This window comes from Balaenoptera musculus, chromosome 4, assembly GCF_009873245.2.
Source record: "Balaenoptera musculus isolate JJ_BM4_2016_0621 chromosome 4, mBalMus1.pri.v3, whole genome shotgun sequence".
Lineage (NCBI taxonomy): Eukaryota > Metazoa > Chordata > Mammalia > Artiodactyla > Balaenopteridae > Balaenoptera > Balaenoptera musculus.
The window spans coordinates 135810683-135833377 of NC_045788.1; the positions used below are offsets into that span (position 1 = coordinate 135810683).

General features: G+C 45.0%; 1 protein-coding gene across 1 annotated transcript; it reads left to right on the plus strand.

Annotated features, from left to right (window-relative positions):
• Nucleotides 1-939: 939 nt before the first annotated feature.
• LOC118893933 (carbonyl reductase [NADPH] 1-like) lies at nt 940-6515 on the plus strand. Its single transcript, XM_036849596.1, is given in 4 exon segments — nt 940-1236; nt 1761-1872; nt 5874-5933; nt 5936-6515. Coding segments are annotated over 4 exon segments (861 nt in total). The 3' UTR covers nt 6328-6515.
• Nucleotides 6516-22695: the final 16180 nt, after the last annotated feature.

A 22695-nucleotide genomic window follows, 5' to 3' on the forward strand; every position in this document is an offset into this window, starting at 1 on the left:
ACCCAGGGCAGTGACGAGAAGCTTCGTACCACCCGGCACCACTCCTGGCTTCCACAAGGCCCCAGGGACTGTCCACCACATTCCCTCCCTTCACAGAAGCACTCTGTGTAAAATTCCGTAAAAATAACACATTTTTGGGTATGCCACTTATCAAGCTGACATAAAACAAAACCAAAATATAGGCACTTTTAGCAATTCTAAGGATTATGTGACCATCCTAATCAGTGCCTGGCACAGAGTACGAGCTTCATAAACAACCCTCCCACGTGAGGGCACACTGGGAATCCAGAGAGCTGGCTACCCTGCCTGCTGAAAGTCTAATCACAGGACCATTTGCCCTACTTCTTTGTTTTGATTTTCTCTTAAGCAGGCTGGGGGAGCTACATGCTCAGAAGCAACCCCCCTCAGTAATTTTTTTTGCATTTTAGGAAAAAGCAACCATTCCCATTCTGCAGGGGATGATGGGCCTGGCCCAAAACAATTACTCTGCACACTTTCTCCTTTTGGAGATCTGCCTAATACTTTTTGGTCAACTGCCAGGAATCCCTAGCTCCCTATTAACCCTTCACCCTCCAGTTTTGCCTGGGCAAAGCAACCTCTACACCCTGCAAACCACTATACCTCTCAGAGCTGGGATCAAAAGAGGATTGTGTATGGTTTGGCTGAGGATGGGCGTGGGGCGGACAGGAGTTGGTCATTTGGAACCTTCTGGAACATTTGGCCCCTCCTTCCCTCCTTGGAAGGAGGGTAGGAGGCAGGGCTGAGTTCTCTAGGAGTCGTGGCACTGGATCCCAGAACTCAGGTCTTCCTGGCTTCTCCCACTGTTACCAAGCCCTGACCACTGCACTGCCCGCCCCCCTCCCTACCGCCCAGCCCGCTCCACGCAAGACTCGCACCACCCTCAGCTCTCCACACTCAGCTCACACCCCGGGCCAGGCCATGTCCTCCTCCACCCGCGTGATGCTGGTCACCGCAGCCGACAAGGGCATCGGCTTTGCCGTCGTGCATGACCTGTGCCGGCAGTTCTCCGGGGACGTGGTGCTCACGGCGCGGGACGCGGCACGGGGCCCGACGGCCGTGCAGCCAGTGCAGGCCGAGGGCCTGTGCCCACTTTTCCACCAGCTGGACATCGAGCTGCAGAGCATCCGCGCCCTGCACGACTTCCTGCACAAGGAGTACGGGATCTTGGGGTCTCGGGGTCTCGACGTGCTGGTCAACAACGCGGGCATCGCCTTCCAGTGTAAGTGGATGTGAGCTGGTGGGGAGGCGGGGTGCAGCCTCTGTGAGAGCGGCCAGACTGGGCGGGTGGGGCTACTGCCTGAACCTCCGCTGTGGGATCTAGAACCCACTCCCTAGGGAAGGAGGACGGACCGGAGGCCGAAAGGAAAGCAAAATCCTCTAAGATTTGCAAGCCTTTCCAGCTAGAGGGCCTTGATCAGACTGTTAAGGACTGCCTCCAGGTTTTCACAGTATCACTCTGATTGAACTTTGGAGCAGCAGGGAGAACTTTTAACTTACTTTGAAACAAACAATTGCACAGAATGGTACACAGATGCCATATGGGCTCGCTTCACTCAGCCTCCCCTGATGGTGCCATCTTACAAAACTATACAGCGTTATCAAACCCCAAAATTCACACTGGCACACTACTGTTAACTAACAGAGACATTATGTAGATTTCAAAGAAAAATAAAATTGTGTCAGAAATGCATTTTTACCGTATGGCTAGTATTTATCAACTCTGTTCTCCTTGTGCCCTAAAAATTGGCGATCCCACACCGTTTCATATTCAAGCAGAACTGACTACGAAAACAAACTTCCTTGGTACCCAAGATGTGTGCACGCAGCTCCTGCCTCTAATAAAACCCCGAGGTAAGTCTGATTGGAGCCCAAGCTGCAGTGCATCTCAGCGCTGCCTGCCTCTGGTCTCATCTACGGGCCCAGCTACCTCTCCTGCCCAGCTACACTGGCCTCCATCTGTGTCTCTACCTGGCCAGGTGCCCTGCAGCCTCAGGTCCCTCTACACACTGCCCAGGTCGTTGGTACTCTGTCCAGCTGCTCTTTGCACATCTGGCTCTTTCTTCTCTTTCCATTCTGAGCTCAAAGGTCTCCTCTGAGAGGCCCTTGACTTGCTCCATGCCCCTCACAGGTGGCGTTCCCTTAGGAGTCCATCCCAGACCTTCTCTCCTCCGTCCCCCTCTCAGAGTGACCTGATGCAGGTTTGTGGACCTCACACTACCAGCAATTCATTAGACCCCCTGAAGTTTCTTCTGCATCTGGTCACCTGAGTTTTTCTTCTTATCCTACTAGTATTGTGTATTACATATATTGGTTTCTAGATGATAAACCAACTATACATACTTTGATACTTACAAGTTCAGGAGGTCCCTAGACTATCCTCAGGTTAAATAACTCACCAGAAGGGCCCAGAACTCGGCAAAAAGTTGTTACATTCAAAATAACAATGAATTTAGAAAATGGAGAGTGATTTAGTTCAGCAGTGGTAAAGGACTCATGGCACAGGGTCTAGAAAGACCAGGCGTGGAGCTGCCACTTATCCTGTCCCAGCAGATCCTGGGGGCCGCAAGTATTTCTCCCCAAAACAACCTGTGACAGGCACGCGGAGTATTACCAACCAGAGAACTCACCCAAGCCTTAATATCCAGTGTTCTTGGTGAGGGGCGGTCACGTAGGCATGGCCCACTGCCCTCTTGGCTGACCTTACTCTCCAGGCCCTCCAGAGGTTCAGCTGATACCAGGTAGCCTAAGGCACCCACCATAATCAAGTGTGAACATTGATTATGTAGCCTGAGCCTAGAATACCATATAAACAAGGACAGTCTTCTCAAGCAGGACATTCTCAGCGCTTAATATCACCTCCCAGATGGCCTAGAAAAAGGGCGGAAGCTTCCTTTGGCCAAGCTTAGTCCTTCACTTACAGAGAGCGCCCTCTGGACCTTCACTAAGACTCCCTTACATCAAAAGAATCCTTGAGCATGTAAATTTAGTACAAAATTTATTTTACAGATACAGAAATACTATCAGAGATATGCCTAACATTGGGAGGAGCCAGTGTGGGAGAGGGGTAGATTTAGAGGAACAGATAATTCAGCCTATAAAGCCACTGCTTCCATTTTCATGTGTTGGTACGAATTTGATTCTCCACTTGGTCAAACAGCAGTTGCTATTTGTACCTTATTTAGCATACAACTCTTTGTGCAATCTATTTCGTATTGTTAAGAGAGAAACTGAGATGTATAAAATTTTAAAGATTATTTGAGACAAAAATCTGTTTGAATGGGAAACCACCAAACCAGAAGTGGTGAGGATGGCTCCACTGACGGGAACTCAGGAAGAGACTGTTACGGAGAACAGGCTGAAGCGAAGTAAGGAAATTGTTAATTGCCTGCAGCTTCTAGCCCAGGTGGCTGTTGGTGATGCGTGGTCCTTAGGTTCGGATTTTGTCACCTTGAGGCATTTACAGGCTTAGATTTTGGTTTGTTTACATAGACCACAAGGGAATTAGAGTCAGCTCAGCCTAATGGCCTCCTTGTCTAATTAATTTACAGCATGGAAATTAGCTGATAGTTAGCTACACCACTTCTTCATCAACTAGTAATTTTCCATCAATATTACATCCTGGGGAGACTTTATCTCCCATCACCCTTGATCATCAATACCAGTACCTTCCTGTGACTCCTTTACATATGATAGTTGAATATTACCAACAAGGCCAGTGTGACACCATGTCACAGGATGGTAGTACATGTGACCTGAAAACTAAGACTCAAGAGATGCTGGCACATGAATAGAGTCCCACTCAGTCATAAACAATGCTTTCAGTTCATCACCACGTCCTGTGACCATATCCCACAGTGATGTAACTCGGATTCCAGGGCTTCCGCTTAATATTGTCAGGTCACAGAGCAGGAGTGGTCTTCACAAAATGCGGCTTCACACGATCAGGCATCTGTGATAGTTGAGCTAAGAGAGGATATCACCTCCTGCTCTCAGCCGCTCCAGGCACCAGTGTAGTATTGATTTCTCTTGCTGCGTAACCCATTTAATCATCCTTTACCCTCATTTCATTCCCCCTGCTCCCCATTAGTCATTAACATTTAATCCAACTGCCTCACCTTCCAAAGTGGTGTTAAGTTCGGCCACTGTGCTCATCCTGATTGCCCACAACAATACTAGTCTAACAAGTATCTCCCCTTAGTCCACTCCCATCATATAAGTAGGGTTACCCAGGCCCAGAATTAGTGGGTTCTCTCGACTACTAACTAGTCAATACAGCTGCATTTGCTGTCATTCCAAATTTGCCAAATGGGGTGAAGACAATCCACTCCATCAGGTCCTTAAGAATTCTGACAAAAAGTTTAAATCTATAGTTGAGTTGCTTAAGGATTATCCCCTGCCTTCTATATCGGGAGCAGCAGCCCTGGTCCCAGGACCACGGTCAGGTCGGAAAGAGGAAGGTTGAAGTGATGTGGGGAAAGATTTGTAGAGTTGCCCCGGCATCCTCCCCACCCCCTCTTCCCCGTGTCCCCCGGAGGAGAGAGGAATCCGTCCAGTGGGGACTCTTCCAAGGCCCCCACCATGTCGACTGTGAGCATATGCTCATGAATGTGTGTAAGCCAGCGTGCATACCTTTCCTCCTCAAGTTTGAGACAACCAGCGTTTCATTTCCTGTCCCAGTTCTGAAGCAGACCGCTACTCTGAGGATGGGAGTGTGCTCCTTGGCCTGAAGATTAGATCTTATCAGCCCAAATCGGTGCAGTGTCTTCTGTTCCAGTCCCCTGGTGTAACTTGGACACGTCGATCTACTGCCGGGTATGCAGAGCCAGGTCCAGAAACAGCAGGTCATCTCGTCAGGACCCTTTGTACCTTCCCAGAGCTACTACCTGCAACCTGTTTTGCCAGCTCTGTGCCAGGCCTTGGCCTCAAGGAATCTGTCTCATACCCATCTGCATGCAGTCTATGTCTTTCTTGCTGACAGATGAAACATTCCCTGGCGTTTTGTGCCTCAGATGATGCTAGAGTCATATATGACAATTATCCCATCCGTGTGTTACTACAGCGCCCCATTCCACTCATCTCGTGGACCCAGAGAGTCACTTCAAATAAGCACAGCTGAACATCCACTTGCGGGTTCCAATCCCCTTCCAGTCCAGGAAGTGGTTCTTCTGATGGGCATTAAGTTGTCCTACTTTAATTCCTCCTAACTTCCCATTTGACTCCCAGAGTGTCGTGCTTATGTGGGCATCCCTTAGATAATCCAGTTTCCACTGCCCTCCTCGGTCATCATAGAGCTAGGGCTTGAGTTACTACTCCCGAGCTGATAAAAACCCAAACCCAGAGAAAATAGCATACAGTTTGGCCCACTGAACTGATTTGATTTCACTTTCCTCCATCCGAGCCTTCCTAACCGGCTGCGGTCCGGTCACGCTGGAGCTGCCAGCCACAAACCCATCAGCTCTTTGCTGGTCACCAGGGACCTGGCATAGAGCACTGCCCAAGTGACCTAAGATCCTCAGCTGGTCCCAAAGGATGCCTTTGAGGAAAAGACGCTGTCTACTCCTGGGTGCCCATTCCCTGAGCACTTCCCTCGATACACCTTTTTCATTTTCTTTTGGAAATCGGGGCACTGCCCTCCCCATTAGAGCATTTCTTTCTCTGCTATCATCCTAGACATCATGGCTCGGACAGGTTCCAAGACTGTTTCATTTCCTTGTCTCATAAATGCAGCCTGAATTCATCTCATAGGAAACTGGTGATCTCCAGTGGAAATTTGTGGTCCAGCATCCCAGAGAACTGGGTATCCATCCTGCTTGTGCTCACCTTTCTAGGTAATGGTTTGTGTTGTGCTTTAGGTAGAGTGCTGAATGTGTCTAGCAGACGGGGCTTCAAAGCTCTTGAAAACTGCAGCCCCGACTGCAGCAGAAGTTTCGAAGCGAGACCGTCAGGGAGGAGGAGCTGGTGGGGCTCATGAACAAGTTTGTGGGAGACACAAAGAAGGGGGTGCACAGGAAGGAGGGCTGGCCGGAGATCACATATGGGGTGATGAAAATCGGCGTCATGGTCCTGTCCAGAATCCAAGCCAGGAAACTGAGTGAGCAGAGAGGAGGGGACAAGATCCTCCTGAGTGCCTGCTGCCCAGGGTGGGTGAGAACTGACATGGCGGGACCCAGAGCCACCAAAAGCCCAGAAGAAGGAGCAGAGACCCCCGTGTACTTGGCCCTTTTGCCCTCGGATGCTGAGGGACCTCATGGAGAGTTTGCTTGTGAGAAAAAAGTTGAACAATGGCAATTCAACTCACAGCTCTAACCCATAGGCTGAATTTTGTTACCTGTCCCGATTAGACCCAAAAGACACTTACAGGGTCAAAAATATCTCCTTTTGAAGAAAATCAAACGTCCCTACTGGTAACCAAATATCACTTTGAAATGGCTACTCATTCTGTGAAGTCTTTTGTGATTTCTTCTGTGATCCCAGGGAAGTGAAAGAAGAATGGATGACCAGTAATGAATAAAAATCAGTAGATGGATAAATGGTTCTTTATAATTGTCCATTTGTGCAGACTTTATATGCTGAACGAGCTCAGAAATCTAATACACCAAAACAAAGGTCAAGAATAGTGACAGTATTACTTGGGGAAACAACCATTATGGACAGGGCAGATAGGAAATGTTTTCAGCTTTTCAGGTCTCTGTGGGAACTGCTCAGATCTGCTCTTGCAGCATGAAAGTAGCCAGAGACAATATAGAAGCGAATGAGCGTGGCCAGATTGGGCCTGCCGGCTTCAGCTGACCAGCCTCTAGTATAACATGGACACACCATGAAGAAAAGACAACTGCTCTGGTGTCTTTAAACACCAAACTCATTGGGAAAAAAACAATTATAAAGTGTGAAATGTGAGGGGGCACTTGTATGAAAGATACATCCTTAGGAGACTCTGAGACAATGGGGAAAATTGAGTATGGATGGGTATTAGTGGATATGAGAGATTGGTGTCAAATCTCTTCAGGGTGAATGTGTCACTTATGTGGGGATGAAGTATCAGGAGGTCTGCAACTTTAGGATGGTTCTGCAAAATATACGCAGAAGAGGAACACATAACTAGAGTAACATATTCATAATGGTTGAACCTAGTTTGGAGGACATATGGGTGTCCACTCTACTATTCTCTCAACTTTTCTGTTTGAAATCTTTCAAGACAAACATCTGGAACCAGAGAGGCCTGGCTCTGCCACCTTCCTGCATGACCATGAGCCCAATCCTGCATCTACTATATCCCCTCAACTGTAAAAGGGGTTAACAATCATAGGATTGCTGTGAAGATTAATTGTCTGGATAAAGCTGAGCAGGTTTAAATCACATTGGAAGTGCCAAGTGTCCTGTATCACGAGTCCCTGTGAGAGGTGCCCAACACCACCCAGGGCAGTGACGAGAAACTTCGTACTGCCCAGTACCACGCCTGGCTTCCCCAAGGCCCCAGGGACTGTCCACCACATTCCCTCCCTTCACAGAAGCACTCCATGTTGTACAGACGCCTCTACTGTCATGTTATTTGTCACTTTTCACATCTGATTCTCAGGCTTGGGGAAGTGAAAAGTGACAGCCCCTGAAGGCAAGTGTGGAACCCTTATTTGAAGAGTCAGGTTTACTTTACAAGTGGTTCCCTTCAACTAGGCTGTTAGTTTCCCCTTGTTATTTTATTTTTCTAAACTGCCAACAGAGGATTATCAATGTCTAGATCAACACCATAACATCTGAACTACTAGTTTGGAAATGGACACGGGGATCTTAAAGATTTCTTTCTTAATTCCATAAAATAACACCTAACTACATATGCCACTTATTGTCTATGACCTAGGACAAACCAGAATGCAGGCACTTTTAGCAATTGTAAGGATTAGGTAACCATTAAATAAAACATTCCAATTAATGACTTGGCACACAGTAAGACCTTCATAAACAACCCTCCCACCTGGGGGCACGCTGGGAATCCCACAGGGTTAGGTTCGCTGCCTGCACTTAAATAACAAGGATTGTTGAGGGTGTGGAGAAAAGGCAACCCTCATACACTGTTGGAGGGAATGAAAATTGGTGCAGCCACTATGGAAATAGTATGGAGATTCCTCAAAAAATTAAGAATAGAACTACTGTATGATCCAACTATCCCACTTCTAGGTATTTATCCAAAGACTACGAGAACACTAATTCGAAAAGTTATATGCATCACTGTGTTCATCTTAGCATTATTTAAAATTGCCAAGATATGGAAACAAACTAAGTGCCCATCAACAGAAAGACACGCAAACGCATAATGGAATACTACTCATCCATAAAAAAAGATGAGAATATTCCCATTTGTGATAACATGGATGGACATTGAGAGTGTTATGCAAAGAGAAATAAGTCAGATGGAGAAAGGCAAATACTATATGATTTCACTCATATCTGGAATATAAAAAGCAAACAAAGAAATAAAATAAATGAACAAATCAAACCAACAAACCAAACCAAACACCAAACACACAGATACAGAGATCAGAGTAGTGGTTACCAGAGGGGAAGGGGCAGTGGGGAGGGTGAAATGGATAAAGGGAATCACTGTATGGTGATGGATAGAAACTCAAATTTTGCTGGTGAGCGCGCTATAGAGTATACAGTCGTAATACTATCATACACTTGAAACTTATATAATGTTATAAGTCATTGAAAATTTTTTAATTTAAAAATTCTAAATTTTGGGGACTTCTCTGGTGGTGCAGTAATTAAGAATCCGCCTTCCAATGCAGGGGACACGGGTTCGAGCCCTGGACCAGGAAGATCCCACATGCCACAGAGCAACTAAGCCCGTGCGCCACAACTACTGAGCCTGCACTCTGGAGCCCACGAGCCACAACTACTGAGCCCACGTGCCGCAACTACTGAAGCCCACATGCCTAGAGCCCGTGCTCCGCAACAAGAGAAGCCACCGCAATGAGAAGCCCACGCACTGCAATGAAGAGTAGCCCCCGCTCGCCGCAACTAGAGAAAGCCCGTGCACAGCAACAAAGACCCAACGCAGCCAAAAATAAATAAATAAAATAAAATAAATTTATTAAAAAAAAATTTTTAATTTTTAAATAAACAAAAATGGCTTCCAAAGATATATTCATTTCCTAATCCCTGGAAATGATGAATATTACCTTATTTGGTATGCTTGCTTATTTTTTGTGTCACCTTTCATGGGCCACAGTACCTAGCCTAGACTGGTCAAACACCAGTCTGAATGTTGTTGTGAAGGTATTTTTTCAATGAGATTAACATTTCAATTAGTACACTTTGAATAAAGCAGGTTATCCTTGTAATGTAGATGGCCCTCATCCAGTCATCTCAAGACCTTAAGATAAAATATACTGAGGTCCCCTGAGGAAGAGGGAATTCGCTTCCAGACTATCTTCATCAATGTTTCATCAATATATTTATGTGCTGTGATACTGGGTGCATATGTGCTGTTGGACAGTGTCAGGATGTCGTCAGGGTTTGACTGAGCAGAGGCCATGAGTCATCGGCTCTGATGCATGCTAGTCTTACTTGGTGGGCGGCGAAGTCCTTCAGCCTTCACGGGAGAAGGATTGTAACCATAATTTCGAGAGCTTTCAGTAACTATTGACATCTTGTTTTGGTCATCAGGGTCCTCTTTCTTGGGCTGCTTGATGTCTCCCTCATCCTTGAAGCCCAGCCCTGAGGTGGAAGCCTTCTCAGCCTCCCCTCTGCCTCCCCCAGCGTGACCTTCCCCACCTTCACTAGTTTTGAAGGATGAACGGCTATCAGAGTCAGCAAAGCCACCTTCACTAACATATTGCAGCTCAACCACGAGGCCACTTTGTTCTTGGGTGTCTCTTCAGAGGAAGGTGGATTGCAGCCACCTACAGAGATCGACGGAGGGACAGGAACACGTGGGGGCCCAAGGTCTGGGAGGCGAGAGTCCTTGGAAGGCATTTCAGGCAATCCATTCTCCTTCTGGCCCCGGGTCTGCCGCCGGGTAGCATAGCTGCGCCACACCGAGCTGGTGCTGAAGTCCTCATCCTTACAGAAGAAGCCCCTTCTACTTTTTCCAAGTTTTAAATTCGGATCTTAAAAACCTTAAATTTCTCTAGGATTTCTCTCTTCTCCAGTATGTCTGTGGCATTTTGCTATGTTCTGAGGAATAAGATAAACTCCAAAACAGATTAATTTACCTACTTATTATTTTTGTTCACAAAGAATGTAAAGTTTCTAGAGATAAAGTATAATCTCGGCAGAAACAAACCACATTACATAAGCCTACCCCAGGAAGGTTCGTTATAAGCCATTCAGAACTGCCCTGTCTTGATAGTAAAAGAAAATTAAAGAAGATTTGGGGTCACACTGGCTATTGTAAAGTGCGTTCCTAACTTTTTTGTAATCACCACATTTCTCTGATTTATAAACTAAGTTCTCAACGTCATAGCACCCTGTTCTCGGGAGCAGTAGTGTATTTAACGGTGGCCCCCCAAAGTTATGTCCACATCCCAGAACCTGTGATTGTGACCTTCCTTGGTAAAAAAGTCTTTGCAGATATAATTTAGTTAAGAATCTTGAGATGAGATTATCCCAGATTATCTGATTGGGACCTAAATCCAATGACAAGTGTCCTTATAAGAGACAGAGAGTATTGACACACAGAGGGAAAAGAAGGTCATGTGAAGAAGGGCAGAGATGGGAGTGATACAGCCACAAGCAAAGGAATGTCTGCAGCCACCAGAAGCTGAAAGAGGCAAGGAAAGATTCTACTCTAGAGCCTTCTGAAGGAACACAGCCAACAACTTGACTTCAGACTTCTGGCCTCTAAAACTGCGGGAGAATAAATTTTTGTTGGTGCAAGTTACTAAGTTTGGAGTAATTTGTTATGGAAGCCATGGGCAATGGATACAGGAACCCAAACGTGAGAAGGCATTTTGTAACCTAATGCTAGCCTTCCAACAACTTCCACAATGGCTCTCCATTCATTCAGTCACACACAAAGCCTTCCAAGTTTTACCCAGCATCCTGAGGACTTGAGGCAAAGACTTATGCCAGCCTTTTTCTTGATCCAGTAGCAAAGGCTCATTCACCGTGCCTCAGAGCAGCAGCAACAGCAGCCCAAGAATCGGGAGACCCACCAACTTACTCCCAGGATCTCCTTTTTAACGTAATGGTCCCTCATGCCATACAATTCTTTCTGCTCATTGAAAATAGTCAATATTTCTCAGCAACCACACTCACCTCCCATGAGATTTTACAACTTTCTCCCTCACCCATTTATATCTGCAATTGTATTTTCTTGACCCCTAACACACTTGTCCTTTATCTAATAAGGAGAACCCTCTGATGCTTAACCTCTGCTTTGATGGTTCAGGACCCATCTATCCCTCAAAAAGAATTGTTGGAGACTGCCATAGAAAGTCCATATTTGACATTGTTTGTGGAATTGAAACAGGAAACACACAGGCTCTATGTACTATAACAGATTTTAACTAATCTTTAGAAGAGACCCTCTACTTAAAAGAAGAATCTACTTAAACTTGTCACATCACTAGAGCTTGCCGATTGGCTGTGGATAAAATATATGTTAATACATATATTGAAAACATGTATGTCTTTGAGTTGGTTGGTATGATTTGGGGATGTTCTGGAAACAGGGAAGGTTCATGATATCTTCAGGAAGTCAAATGTAAAATGGTCACTAGTAGATTAAGAAACTCCTAAAAGCCCTGATGTTTTCTATGGAAATGGCTACTAGAAAGATAGAAACATACTCAATAAAAGAACAACCTGAAGCACAAAAGAAAAGCTCTGGATGGACACCATACTGAGTAGGTAGCCCTTACTAAACTCATGGTTCTTATAGCTTCTCAGAGCCAAATATCTGGACTAGCTCAAAGTGACCAACACACCAAATGTCAGAAAGTGGCTCTGAAATGGGAAAAAAGATCTCAGGAAAGAAGTGACTGAAGGTGGTTAGAGAATGATCTCTAGTGCCCTCAGGGTAGGCTCTTGGTGCCAGAAGACCTCAAAAGGAACCCTGGGAGGTCTTTACATGAGGTTGGCTACTGTCCTTGGTCAGTGTTGGTGAGGAATTTACTAAAGCTACCAAGGAGGTTTGTAGCACATGCCTCATCTTTTACCCAAAATGCTGGGAAACTGCAAAGATGGGACATGGACAAAAGCCCAGGTTTTAGCATCCCTCAGAGCATTTCCAAATGGACTTGATAGAATTATTGCCTTCAAAGGGTTTTGGATACATTTTGGTCATATTTTGTTTATCTTTGAGTTGTCTGTTGATGATAAGACTGTCAGCTTCAGGCAGCCTTTCCTCAGCTCCTCCCAATCACTTCCTAGTACGACCTAAAACCTGAGGCCTGGGCCTCTAGAAGGGACCTCAGAGGAAGGAGCTCCCAAACCTGATGAAAAGGCTCCTACCAGGTTTTGCCAACCACCACACTATGACCAGATTACAAAGAGTTGATCCCCAGATTCGCATCACCCAGTTAAGAAGACAAAATGCTACCTTACACCAATGAAAAGCCATCTGAACTGGAGATCTCAAACTAAAGATTCTTAAGAATCCTTCAGATGCCAACAGCCTGAGGAACCTATGGCCTCAAGTCAATGTGAAGTAGACCTTCCACCCTAGACATTAGAACTAGATCGCAAATGCCTAGAACACTGTCATTCATGTCTTCACATGTTTCATTATTTCTTTACCTAGTTATTTTTTCTCTCTCTGTTGCCTTAAGATTCTGGATAGTGAGTAGATATTTGTTGCCTCCTAACTATGGCACCCATTTAGGCCCCTATTCTTAATGCTGTGGTTTGCACCCTAGTCACTCCATGACTTAACCATATAATTCAACCAAACATTGGCTTTATAACCACTTTCCTTTGAATGTCACCCAGTTTCCTACAGTACCAATCCCTTGCAGTGAATCAGTTGATTTCTGGGTGGTAGAACTTAACTCCTGTGTGATTTTATAGATGGCAAATATTATAACAAGCCAGGTAGCCAAAAATCTAAGACCCTCTATCATGTCACCCTAAGAATGGGAATTTTTTGTCCCCATTAAAATGAAATATAGGTATCTCTCATAGCAATCAGCACTTCAACAAAACTCACAAGTCGAGTTTGGTAAGAGATTAAATGGTAAGAGACTTATTATGCAAGTGGAGGGTTTCTCTCTTACAGATCCTACAAAGAAAAGCCAGTCTCCTTGACCATGGCTCTACCCTCTGATCTCTACTGTATATCTCACTGAATGGTACTCAACTACACTTGTTGACTTGTCTCAAAGCTGTAGGACCTAATCAGACAACCTCATCGGGGTATTTTGGCCAACAGTGGGTCATTGGGTGCCCCCAAATGACTGATATTGGATTTGTTCTACCAAAAGAAAAAGCTTATTGGCTACTGCCCACAAATTAGACAGGTACTCACCATCTCAATAAACTAATGCCTACTCTCAGGAAATTCCCTGGTATTACTCTGGGTCCATTTGGCCTATTGATTTCCCCTCTAAGAAAAAGCAGTCTTTAAGCATCTTAATTCAAGAAAGAGAAAAATGTGAGCCTCAATTTAAAACCAGAAATCTTAACCTGTGAGGAACAGTTCTGGGGTGCTTTATTCTGTCCTCAGGCATACCTATTTCACACCTTAAAGAAGGTCCAAAAAGTGGTGCAAAAACCCCTAAATGCTCTGGATCAGAGAATGACTGAGAACCAGACAGTGTCACTAAGGCCAAACATCTCCTTGCCTGAGAGATTCACAAGACTGGACTGGCAGTGGGTTAAAAAATAGCCATCCTGGTCATATGAATGCCTTCTCAATTTTAGAGGAAGAATGTTGCTTTTCCACCCTTATAGTCTTTTCAATGATCTTTAAGTTTGCTTTAAGAGATCTGGAAAACAACGGCATGAGAAAATTTGGTAAAAACAAGGCTCCTGGGACTTCCCTGGTGGCACAGTGGTTAAGAATATGCCTGCCAATGCAGGGGACACGGGTTCGAGCCCTGGTCTGGGAAGATCCCATGCGGAGCAAGTAATCCTGCGAGCCACAACTACTGAGCCCATGCACCTCAACTACTGAAGCCAGCGTGCCTAGAGCCCGTGCTCTGCAACAAGAGAAGCCACTGCTATGAGAACCCCGTGCACTGCAAAGAACAGTAGCCCCCACTCGCCACGACTAGAGAAAGCCCATACACAGCAATGAAGACCCAATGCAGCCAAAAAAAAAAAAAAAAAGGCTCTTCAAATTATTTTCTTGGCTTAAATTGGATACATTTGGTTCCTGGCTTAGAAGTAGACTATCAACTCAGTGTTTGTCACTGTTGCAATGGTCAGATATTGGTTATAAAAATTCTTAAGTATTGCACATAGCTGCTCTTTTATCAAATGATCTTGCTGATAGAAGCAAGAAGGTCTAACATCAAGTGAAACTCCTCAAGTGACCTCCATCATGACCCTTTACTTAACTCAGTGATGTAGGTATAGACAGATCATCTAGACAAGGATGTGGTCTGTCCCATAGACATGGTTGAAGTATGATCCAAAAATTGTGACTGAGAGATAGAAACGTGAAGCAATTACATCTTGTCAACTAGATAAACTACACAGAAACCAAAAACTTAAAATACAGAAAGACTGTTTAAGCTCAAACAGATCAGGCAACAGTTTACATGGCAGAGTCGTGTGTTTCCGAAAGATAAGCTCACAGATAAACTGTTCAAATACAAACCATTTCAGCAACTCTCTTGGTTTACAAATTCTGACCAACCCCAGTTTAGATCTCAATTTCTAATTTCTGCCATGTGACTAACAATTCAAACAAATCCTTGTGAAACCCAAGAGCTCAACACTCTAGCGGAGTCCATTGGATGGAATTCATTCAACCAGTGGCTTCCTTGGCTGACAAGTTTCTAATAAACTTAGGCTTTTATTATTTGTTTAAATGACCACAAGTTTCTCTGATGGTCCCATATGGGGTCTTTGACAGCTCATTGGGTGATAGTCAGGAAAAAGTAAATAGGGCTTTTTATTCCCTTAAACTAGCTTTCCTCGATACTCTTTATGGCCAGTGATTCTGGGATGGGGAGTATACGAATGGGAAAGTGGTCTTCTGAAATAGCATATTCCCTCACTTTCCCCAGTCTCTAACGAGATCCTCCTATGCAGCTCAAAACTGAGAAACACACGTGCAGTAGCCCCTGTCAGTAATGGAGGCATAGTGCATCTCCTAGTAACGCTGGAGAAAACACGTTGAAACCACTGGATTATAAATCACCAATGCAAACCCACAAAAGTAGGCGATACGACAATATAAGTTAAAGTAACTGATTTTTTTAAACTATGACTACTTTTTTAAACTATGACTTCAAGAAGTCATAAACTATGACTCCAAGTCACTGCTCCCATCTCTCTCTTTCATGTAATATCACCTGCCCCGTGGGTGGGTGAGAATTGTGTGTGTGTGTAGCGGGGGAAGGACACACAGGGTAGAAACACCAGAGGCAGGAAGGTCACTGGAGGTGGGATGAGGCAACACTGTGCTGTGGGACCTGACACTGCCGTCATTATTCCCATTATTAGTGCTGCTGATGCTGGCCCCACCCCAATCCCATGTCCAAGCTCAGCGTCCCTAAAGCACTGCTGCCCTCAGGCACAGCCACTCCATGCTAGAAGCCTTGAAGAGCAGCTACCCCCGGAAATATAACCAGGCCCTTGGCAGAGCTGGTCTTTGACCGTACAGTTATAAAGGACACAGAAGCACACAGCTTCTAGGAAAGTGTTGGTTTGCAAACTGGCCCCGGTACTCAGAGGGCAAGGAGAAACCAAAGAAGGAGGCAAAGCACTCCAGATTGGTAGGTGGCAGGTTTAATAAGCAAAGGAACTTACTTTCAAGGCTTGTCTTGGGCTGCAAGGTGAGTAGATCTCAGCACCCACCTGACAGTATCTTAAAAATTTCTGTAGAGACTTTAACTGGGTTCAACTGTGTGCACAGTGCAGGTGGTCTCCACACCTTTTACTCTCTCAGCTGTGTCCCTGCAAACAGCTCCCACTGTGCGGACAGTGGGCAGAGTGTACATGCCATGGACAGGGGAGGGGGCAGGAGCCCCACGTGGCCTGGGTCCATCTGGAGGGTCAGCTGGTGGTCACGTCACCTCAATTACCTCCTCCAACAGAAAGCTGCAAGGATTCTCAAATTCTTGGAATCTATGCATTAACTTGCATCTCTCAGAAGGAGAGGATGACCGAGCACAGGGAAACTATCCTGGTATTCAGGAGGAAGACCACAAGTTTCAAACAGAAGACACAAATCCAGGAGGCAGTCTACAGGAACACATATCCTGCAGGATTCAGGTTGCTGATCTTGGAGAACACAGTTCTGAACCCAGCTTATGAAGTCCACCTAATGTTGTGGACCGTCATTCACTACAAGGTACAAAAAAACCCAACAAGGGAAATTACTGAACTCTCAGTGTTTTTGACCAATATGAACAGAAGCTTCAGAACAATGTTCTAGGCTCCAAAGGAGGCCTGACCCAGCCTGTTGCCATTTGGGGCCGAGAAACATCGTCGTTACAGCATTGCGTTTGGGGCAGAGTAACCTCATCCTCCAAATCAGGAGCATCTGCTTCCGGACAGGTAACCCAACAGCAGATTTCAGATAGTTGATCTGAATCGCAAGGGTCACTTTAGGTCAGTGCTGTCAAGACCAGCTTTTGGAGGCCTCAACCTCTCAAGCCATTGTCCCTCACGAGAAGCTTCTCATCCAGGTGACCAGTAGACACAGCCCATCAGTGGCCAGCTTCAGCTCGAGAAAGAAGTCTTTGACCCAGCAGGTGACATCTCACCAAAAAACCAGGGTTTGCTGCTGCTCTAGGGCAGCTCCTCTGCTCCATCAAGATGCACGGGCTGACCTGAGCATGAAGATGACCATTCTGACGTTCACAGGCTCCATCTCCAGCAGCTACTTCCCCACAGACCAGAGGCACCTAGGGGGTTTTCTGCCCAGGTCTCTATGCCAACCAGGCTCATGTTTTCAGCACTAGCAGGAGATTGCAGTCATCAGTGCCAAGGAGATTCTAGGGGTCAAACCCACAAATGAAATCCGGGTCCCAGCTGTGCTAGCCTCTGTGAAGGATGCTTCAGACTGCCCCACTTCCTCCCCTGCACAGTCAGGGTCTCCAGTCCTACAACCAGCAGTCAGGGGCCTCTACCCACTGCTCCGACATTATCTGCCCCCATGACCACCAGGCTACCACCATCCCAGGCACGGTGGCTTTTTTAGAATCAATCTCTTTCAGCCGTTCTTGGATTCCTCCCAAGTCACATTCTTCCAGATCTTTGTGCTGCTGGCTGGAATTCTGTGTTCTTATTGACCCAGGAATTTACCACTCAGCTGGGCTTTGCTCCCATCACTAGCCTGCAGCACAATGAGAGCCGTTTTCCAAGGCATCTCCAACATCACTGCATGTTCTGGCTCCAGAGTATTGTGAGGCCAGCCTATACTCCCCATTAATCAGCTCAAAAATTGAGCAAATAAACTGAGTCCTCCCAGGGACAGCCTCAGAGATTTGCATGCCTCTAACACAGTGACACCACATGGCTGCACCAGAACTGGCCCCAGAAGACCCAAGACTCTCTTGATGCAGATTTCACTGTCACATCTATTTTGACAGACCTATACTTCAGTCATGCTCATTAGCTCATTTTTATATGTAGTAGCTTTAAGATTTTTTTTGAGTCCTAGGAACTCTTTGCCTCAGATTTGATCCATGATTGTCTGAGGCTTCTAGGCATGTGCAAAACTTCTTCCTTGATTGCTAAAATCTCTTCCAGGACCCTTTCTAGAAGCTCCATTTAGAAGTTTTCAGTAGATAAAATGATCGTGGTCAGTCTCAGAGAAAGAACTATTTTTGTTGTTGGAATTCTATTTCTCCCCAGTGAAAAATTTTTTCCCCACCTTGGCAGCTTCCATAGAGAATTAAGGGAGAGAAGAAGCATGAACAGCTGTCCTGAAGGAGCTCCGGTTATCAACTCAGGGAGCTTCAAAATGCATGGCAGGAATAAACAGCCTCTGTCCTCAGCTTCATGGCCAGAGGCCAAAAAGCCACATGACTGTTAAGAATCAAGCCTTTGTTTTTCATGGTCTTTTGGGCTAGTGTGAATAGAGAAATCCAGTTTCCTCAGTTCAGCCTTTTGTAAGTTATGGTCTCAGCCAGCCCCCAGGGGTCCCCCAATCTTCTTTCCCATCACACAGGAGCATCTGGGGTTGTTCCCAGGGAGTGGCCTTGGTCTGGGAGAGAGGGCTTCATTTGCTGCATTGAGAGGCCATCGTGGTCTGCCTGTGAAGGAAGATACGGTGTTATGTGTCACTCTTTTTGTACAATTCCAACTACCTCTGCAGACCCAAGCTCCCAGGGCCATGGTGTGGGACGGCCTCGCTCGCAGGCAGCTCGCCAGGCTGCAAAACATTCTAGGCAGCTGCCCAGCTGGCACCAGACCTCAGCTGGCTGCCCTTGCACAGAGAGGAGGGCTGGCCCAGCAGGGGAAGCCCTTTTTCCCCCCAAGGAAGGGATTTACCAAGCTGGGGGGATGGCGAGAGCAGCAGAAGGGAACGGAAGTTCCCCCTCTTCCAGGTTCCTCCCCATTCACAACCTCCGAAGCATTCAGAGAGTGGTCCCCTCCATTCTTGGATGCTGAAGAGCCAGTGGGTGGCTGGATGTCCTCACAGAGCTCGTGGCCCTCTGCCCACTGCCTTCGGGAGGGTCTGGGGGCCCAGCCAACAGCCAGAGTTAGCAACAGAGAGATGTTGGTTTGGAAAGGTTCAGTGGATTCTTTTTTTTTTTTTAATGAATTTATTTATTTTATTTATTTATTTTTGGCTGCGTTGGGTCTTCGTTGCTGCACACGGGCTTTCTCTAGTTGTGGCGAGCAGGGGCTGCTCTTCATTGCGGTGCCTGGGCTTCTCATTGCGGTGGCTTCTCTTGTTGCGGAGCCCTGGCTCTAGGCACGCCGGCTTCAGTAGTTGTGGTGTGCGGGCTCAGTAGTTGTGGCTTGTGGGCTCTAGAGCGCAGGCTCAGTAGTTGTGGCTCACAGGCTTAGTTGCTCCGCGGCATGTGGGATCTTCCCAGGCCAGGGCTCGAACCCGTGTGCCCTGCATTGGCAGGCAGATTCTTAACCACTGCACCACCAGGGAAACCCACTCCAGTAGATTCTTGAAGACAAAGTACAACTTACCCCAATCCTTGGAGCTAAGCTACTGGATTTGTCTTCTTATGCTAGCAACAGAGAATTACATATGAACTTTTCTGTTTGGTTTATTTAACAAACCTCTGTGACAGGCTTAAAAATGCCCCTCCAGAGGTATATTCACTTCCATATTCCCAGACTCCGTATTACCTTATGTGGCAAAAGATGTGATTAAACTAAAGATCTCAAGAGGAAGAGCTTATCCTGGATTATCCAAGTGGGCCCTAAATGCCACCACAGGTGTCCTTATGAAAAAGGGGCAGAGGAGAAAAAGAAGTAAAAGGTATCCAAATTGAAAGGGAAGAGGTAAAACTGGCACTATTTGCAGATAACAAGATACTCTATGTAGACAACCCTAAAGCCTCTACCCCAAATCTGTTAGAACTAATAAACGAATTCAGCAAGGTTACAGGATACAAGATTAATATACAGAAATCTGTTGCATTTCTGGGACTTCCCTGGTGGTCCAGTGGTTAGGACTCTGTGCTCTCACTGCCGAGGGCCTGGGTTCAATCCTGGTTGGGGAAGTAAGATCCCGCACACCATGCAGCGCAGCCAAAAAAATAAAAATAAAAATAAATAAAAAGTGTAAAAAAAAAAAAACAAAGGATTTGTATAGATGTTTCTCCAAAGGAGACATACAAATGGCCAATAAGCACATGAAAACATGCTCAGAGTTATTAGCCGTAGGGAAACGCAAATCCAAAAACCACAATGAGATACCACTTCATACCCATAGGGTGGCTAGAATAAAAAGACAGACAATAACATGTGTTGGTGAGCATGCAGAGAATTTGGAACCCTCATACACTGCTGGTTGGAAAGTAAAATGGTGCAGCTTCTGTGGAACACAATTTGGTAGTTTCTCATATAGCTAAACCTAGAGTCATCCAATGACCCAGTAATTCCAGTCCTAGGTATATAGCCAAGTGAAATCAAAACATACGTCCACACAAAAACTTGTACATAAATGTTCACGGTGGCATTATTCATAAAAATCAAAAAGTAGAAATAACTCCAAGCATCAACTCCAAGAGTTGAATGAATAAAATGTGATATCCATGGTATGGGATATTATTTGACAATAAAAAGGAACCAAGTACTGATACATGCTACAACATGGACAGACCTTGAAAACATTAGGCTAAGTGAAAGAAGCCAGTCACAAAAGAGTACGTATTGTACAGTTTCATTTGTACTGGGTCCAAAATAAGCAAATCTATGGAGACAGAGAGTAGATTGGTGGTTGCCTAGGGCTAGTGCAATTAGGGGGAGATGGGGAGTGACTGATACCAAGTACAGGGTTTCTTTTCTATGTGATAAAAATGTTCTCAAGTTGATTGTGATGATATTTGTGAATGTCTGTGAATATACTAAAAGCCATTGAACTGTATACTCCAAATGAGTGAAGTTATCTGGTATGTGAATTATATACCAAAACTTTTTTTTAATTCAGTTAAAAGGAAGATTAAATAGGTGAGGAAATGGAGGAAACATTGGTCATGAGTTGGCAACTGGTAAAAGTCGTTGTTATATAATGAACCCCACATTCCCCTTTGTCTCTGGTTTTATATACATTAGAAAAATCTCCATGATAAAAACCTAAATGAGTTTCTATTAATGAAAGGAAGAAGGAGAGAATATTATTGGAGAGTGTTAGCAGGATGTCACAATAACAGTACTTTTCAATACAAATAAGTCTTTTCTTCTTCAAGTAATCACCTCGGCAAGCCATGCACTGATCACAGGACCGCTTCCCCTGGTCAGCTTTTTTGGAACTCCTCTGAGTTTTTTTCTAGGCTTATATCCATCTCCTTAGTTTCTCCAAATGTGGGGAATCTATCTTTTAAGAGTGAATTTGATTTTTAAATATGTTTACTCTTGGAAAACATTTAAAGCAGTTATTCTACAGAATGAGATCAAGTCAGAAAGTACTACTATATGAAAGATTAAAATGTTTCATCTAAAACATACTCATAGATGAGTAATTTAACTCCTACTTTTCAATTTTCTCATCTATAAAATGGGAGCAATAAGACTCATCTCATAGAGCTGAGGATTAAATGAAATAAAATAATATTTAGCCATTATTACATTATGACATATCGTTGATAAATTATTTAAATTAGTAGTTCACATCTGGCTGTATTTGACCACAAGACTTTTTCCCTAATGAGTTTCAATATAAAGATAATCTTTCATGTCTAAAATCTTACTTCCCTGTTGTATTAGGAAACTCTGTATTTCTCATTCTGTAGGAAATTATGGAAAATAATTTTTTAAGCTATTGCAAGGGTTGTCCGTTAACCTTTATAAAGTACGGACTATAATGAGTTGGAGGAAGAGAAAATAAATTCATATATTTAATGAAAACCAAATCTGCGTGAATCAACTGATAAAATTAGTATTTATTGCTTGGCTGGGTTGAAGCACAATTTAGAAAAAGTTTACTTCAATGTGGTTGTAAGAAACATCTCAAGATGGGGCTCCTTTCCTTCCAGTTCCATGTGTTTTTACTTTGTTCATCAGTCCACATACTCACATCTGAGTCTGTTGCTCTTACTCTATCACCTGGAGCCTCATCCAGGCCATCCTTCCCTTGGGTCCTCCTGTTGCCCTGTTGTTACTTCTCCGGGCACGAGAAAGCCGTGGTGTGTGAGTGTGCAGGCAAGCCAGGAGAGTTAGTGTGTGTGTGCTTTACCTACAAGGGGGCTGAAATTATGGGCTGTCTGGTTCATTACCTACTGAAGATCCAGGGGGTATATTCTAATTTAAGATGTCCCAATCATAAATCATGAAAAGAGATAACCAGATATCATGTTACTCCTGATGGAAGTATATATATATTTGATAGAGTCAGACTAAATAATTTAACCTGAATCTGATTATGCCTATAGATACAGAACTATTAGTTTACAGAAAATAAAGGAAGCCACAGAATACTAAGAGCAGCAATCGGCAATCTCCAGACTGTGGGAAATTCTACAGGACAAATGACATGTTTCTCTCTTCTTTTTTTTTTAAGTTGGGGTGGTAGGACAGGAAAGCCATAGGTTAAAGAGACTTAAGAGACATATAGGGGCTTCCCTGGTGGCGCAGTGGTTGAGAATCTGCCTGCCAATGCAGGGGACGTGGGTTCGAGCCCTGGTCTGGGAGGATCCCATATGCCGCGGAGCAACTGGGCCCGTGAGCCACAATTACTGAGCCTGCGCGTCTGGAGCCTGTGCTCCGCAACAAGAGAGGCCGCGATAGTGAGAGGCCCGCGCACCGCGAGGAAGAGTGGCCCCCGCTTGCCACAACTAGAGAAAGCCCTCGCAGAGAAACGAAGACCCAACACAGCCATAAATAAAATAAATAAATAAATTAAAAAAAAAAAAAAAAAGAGACATATAGATG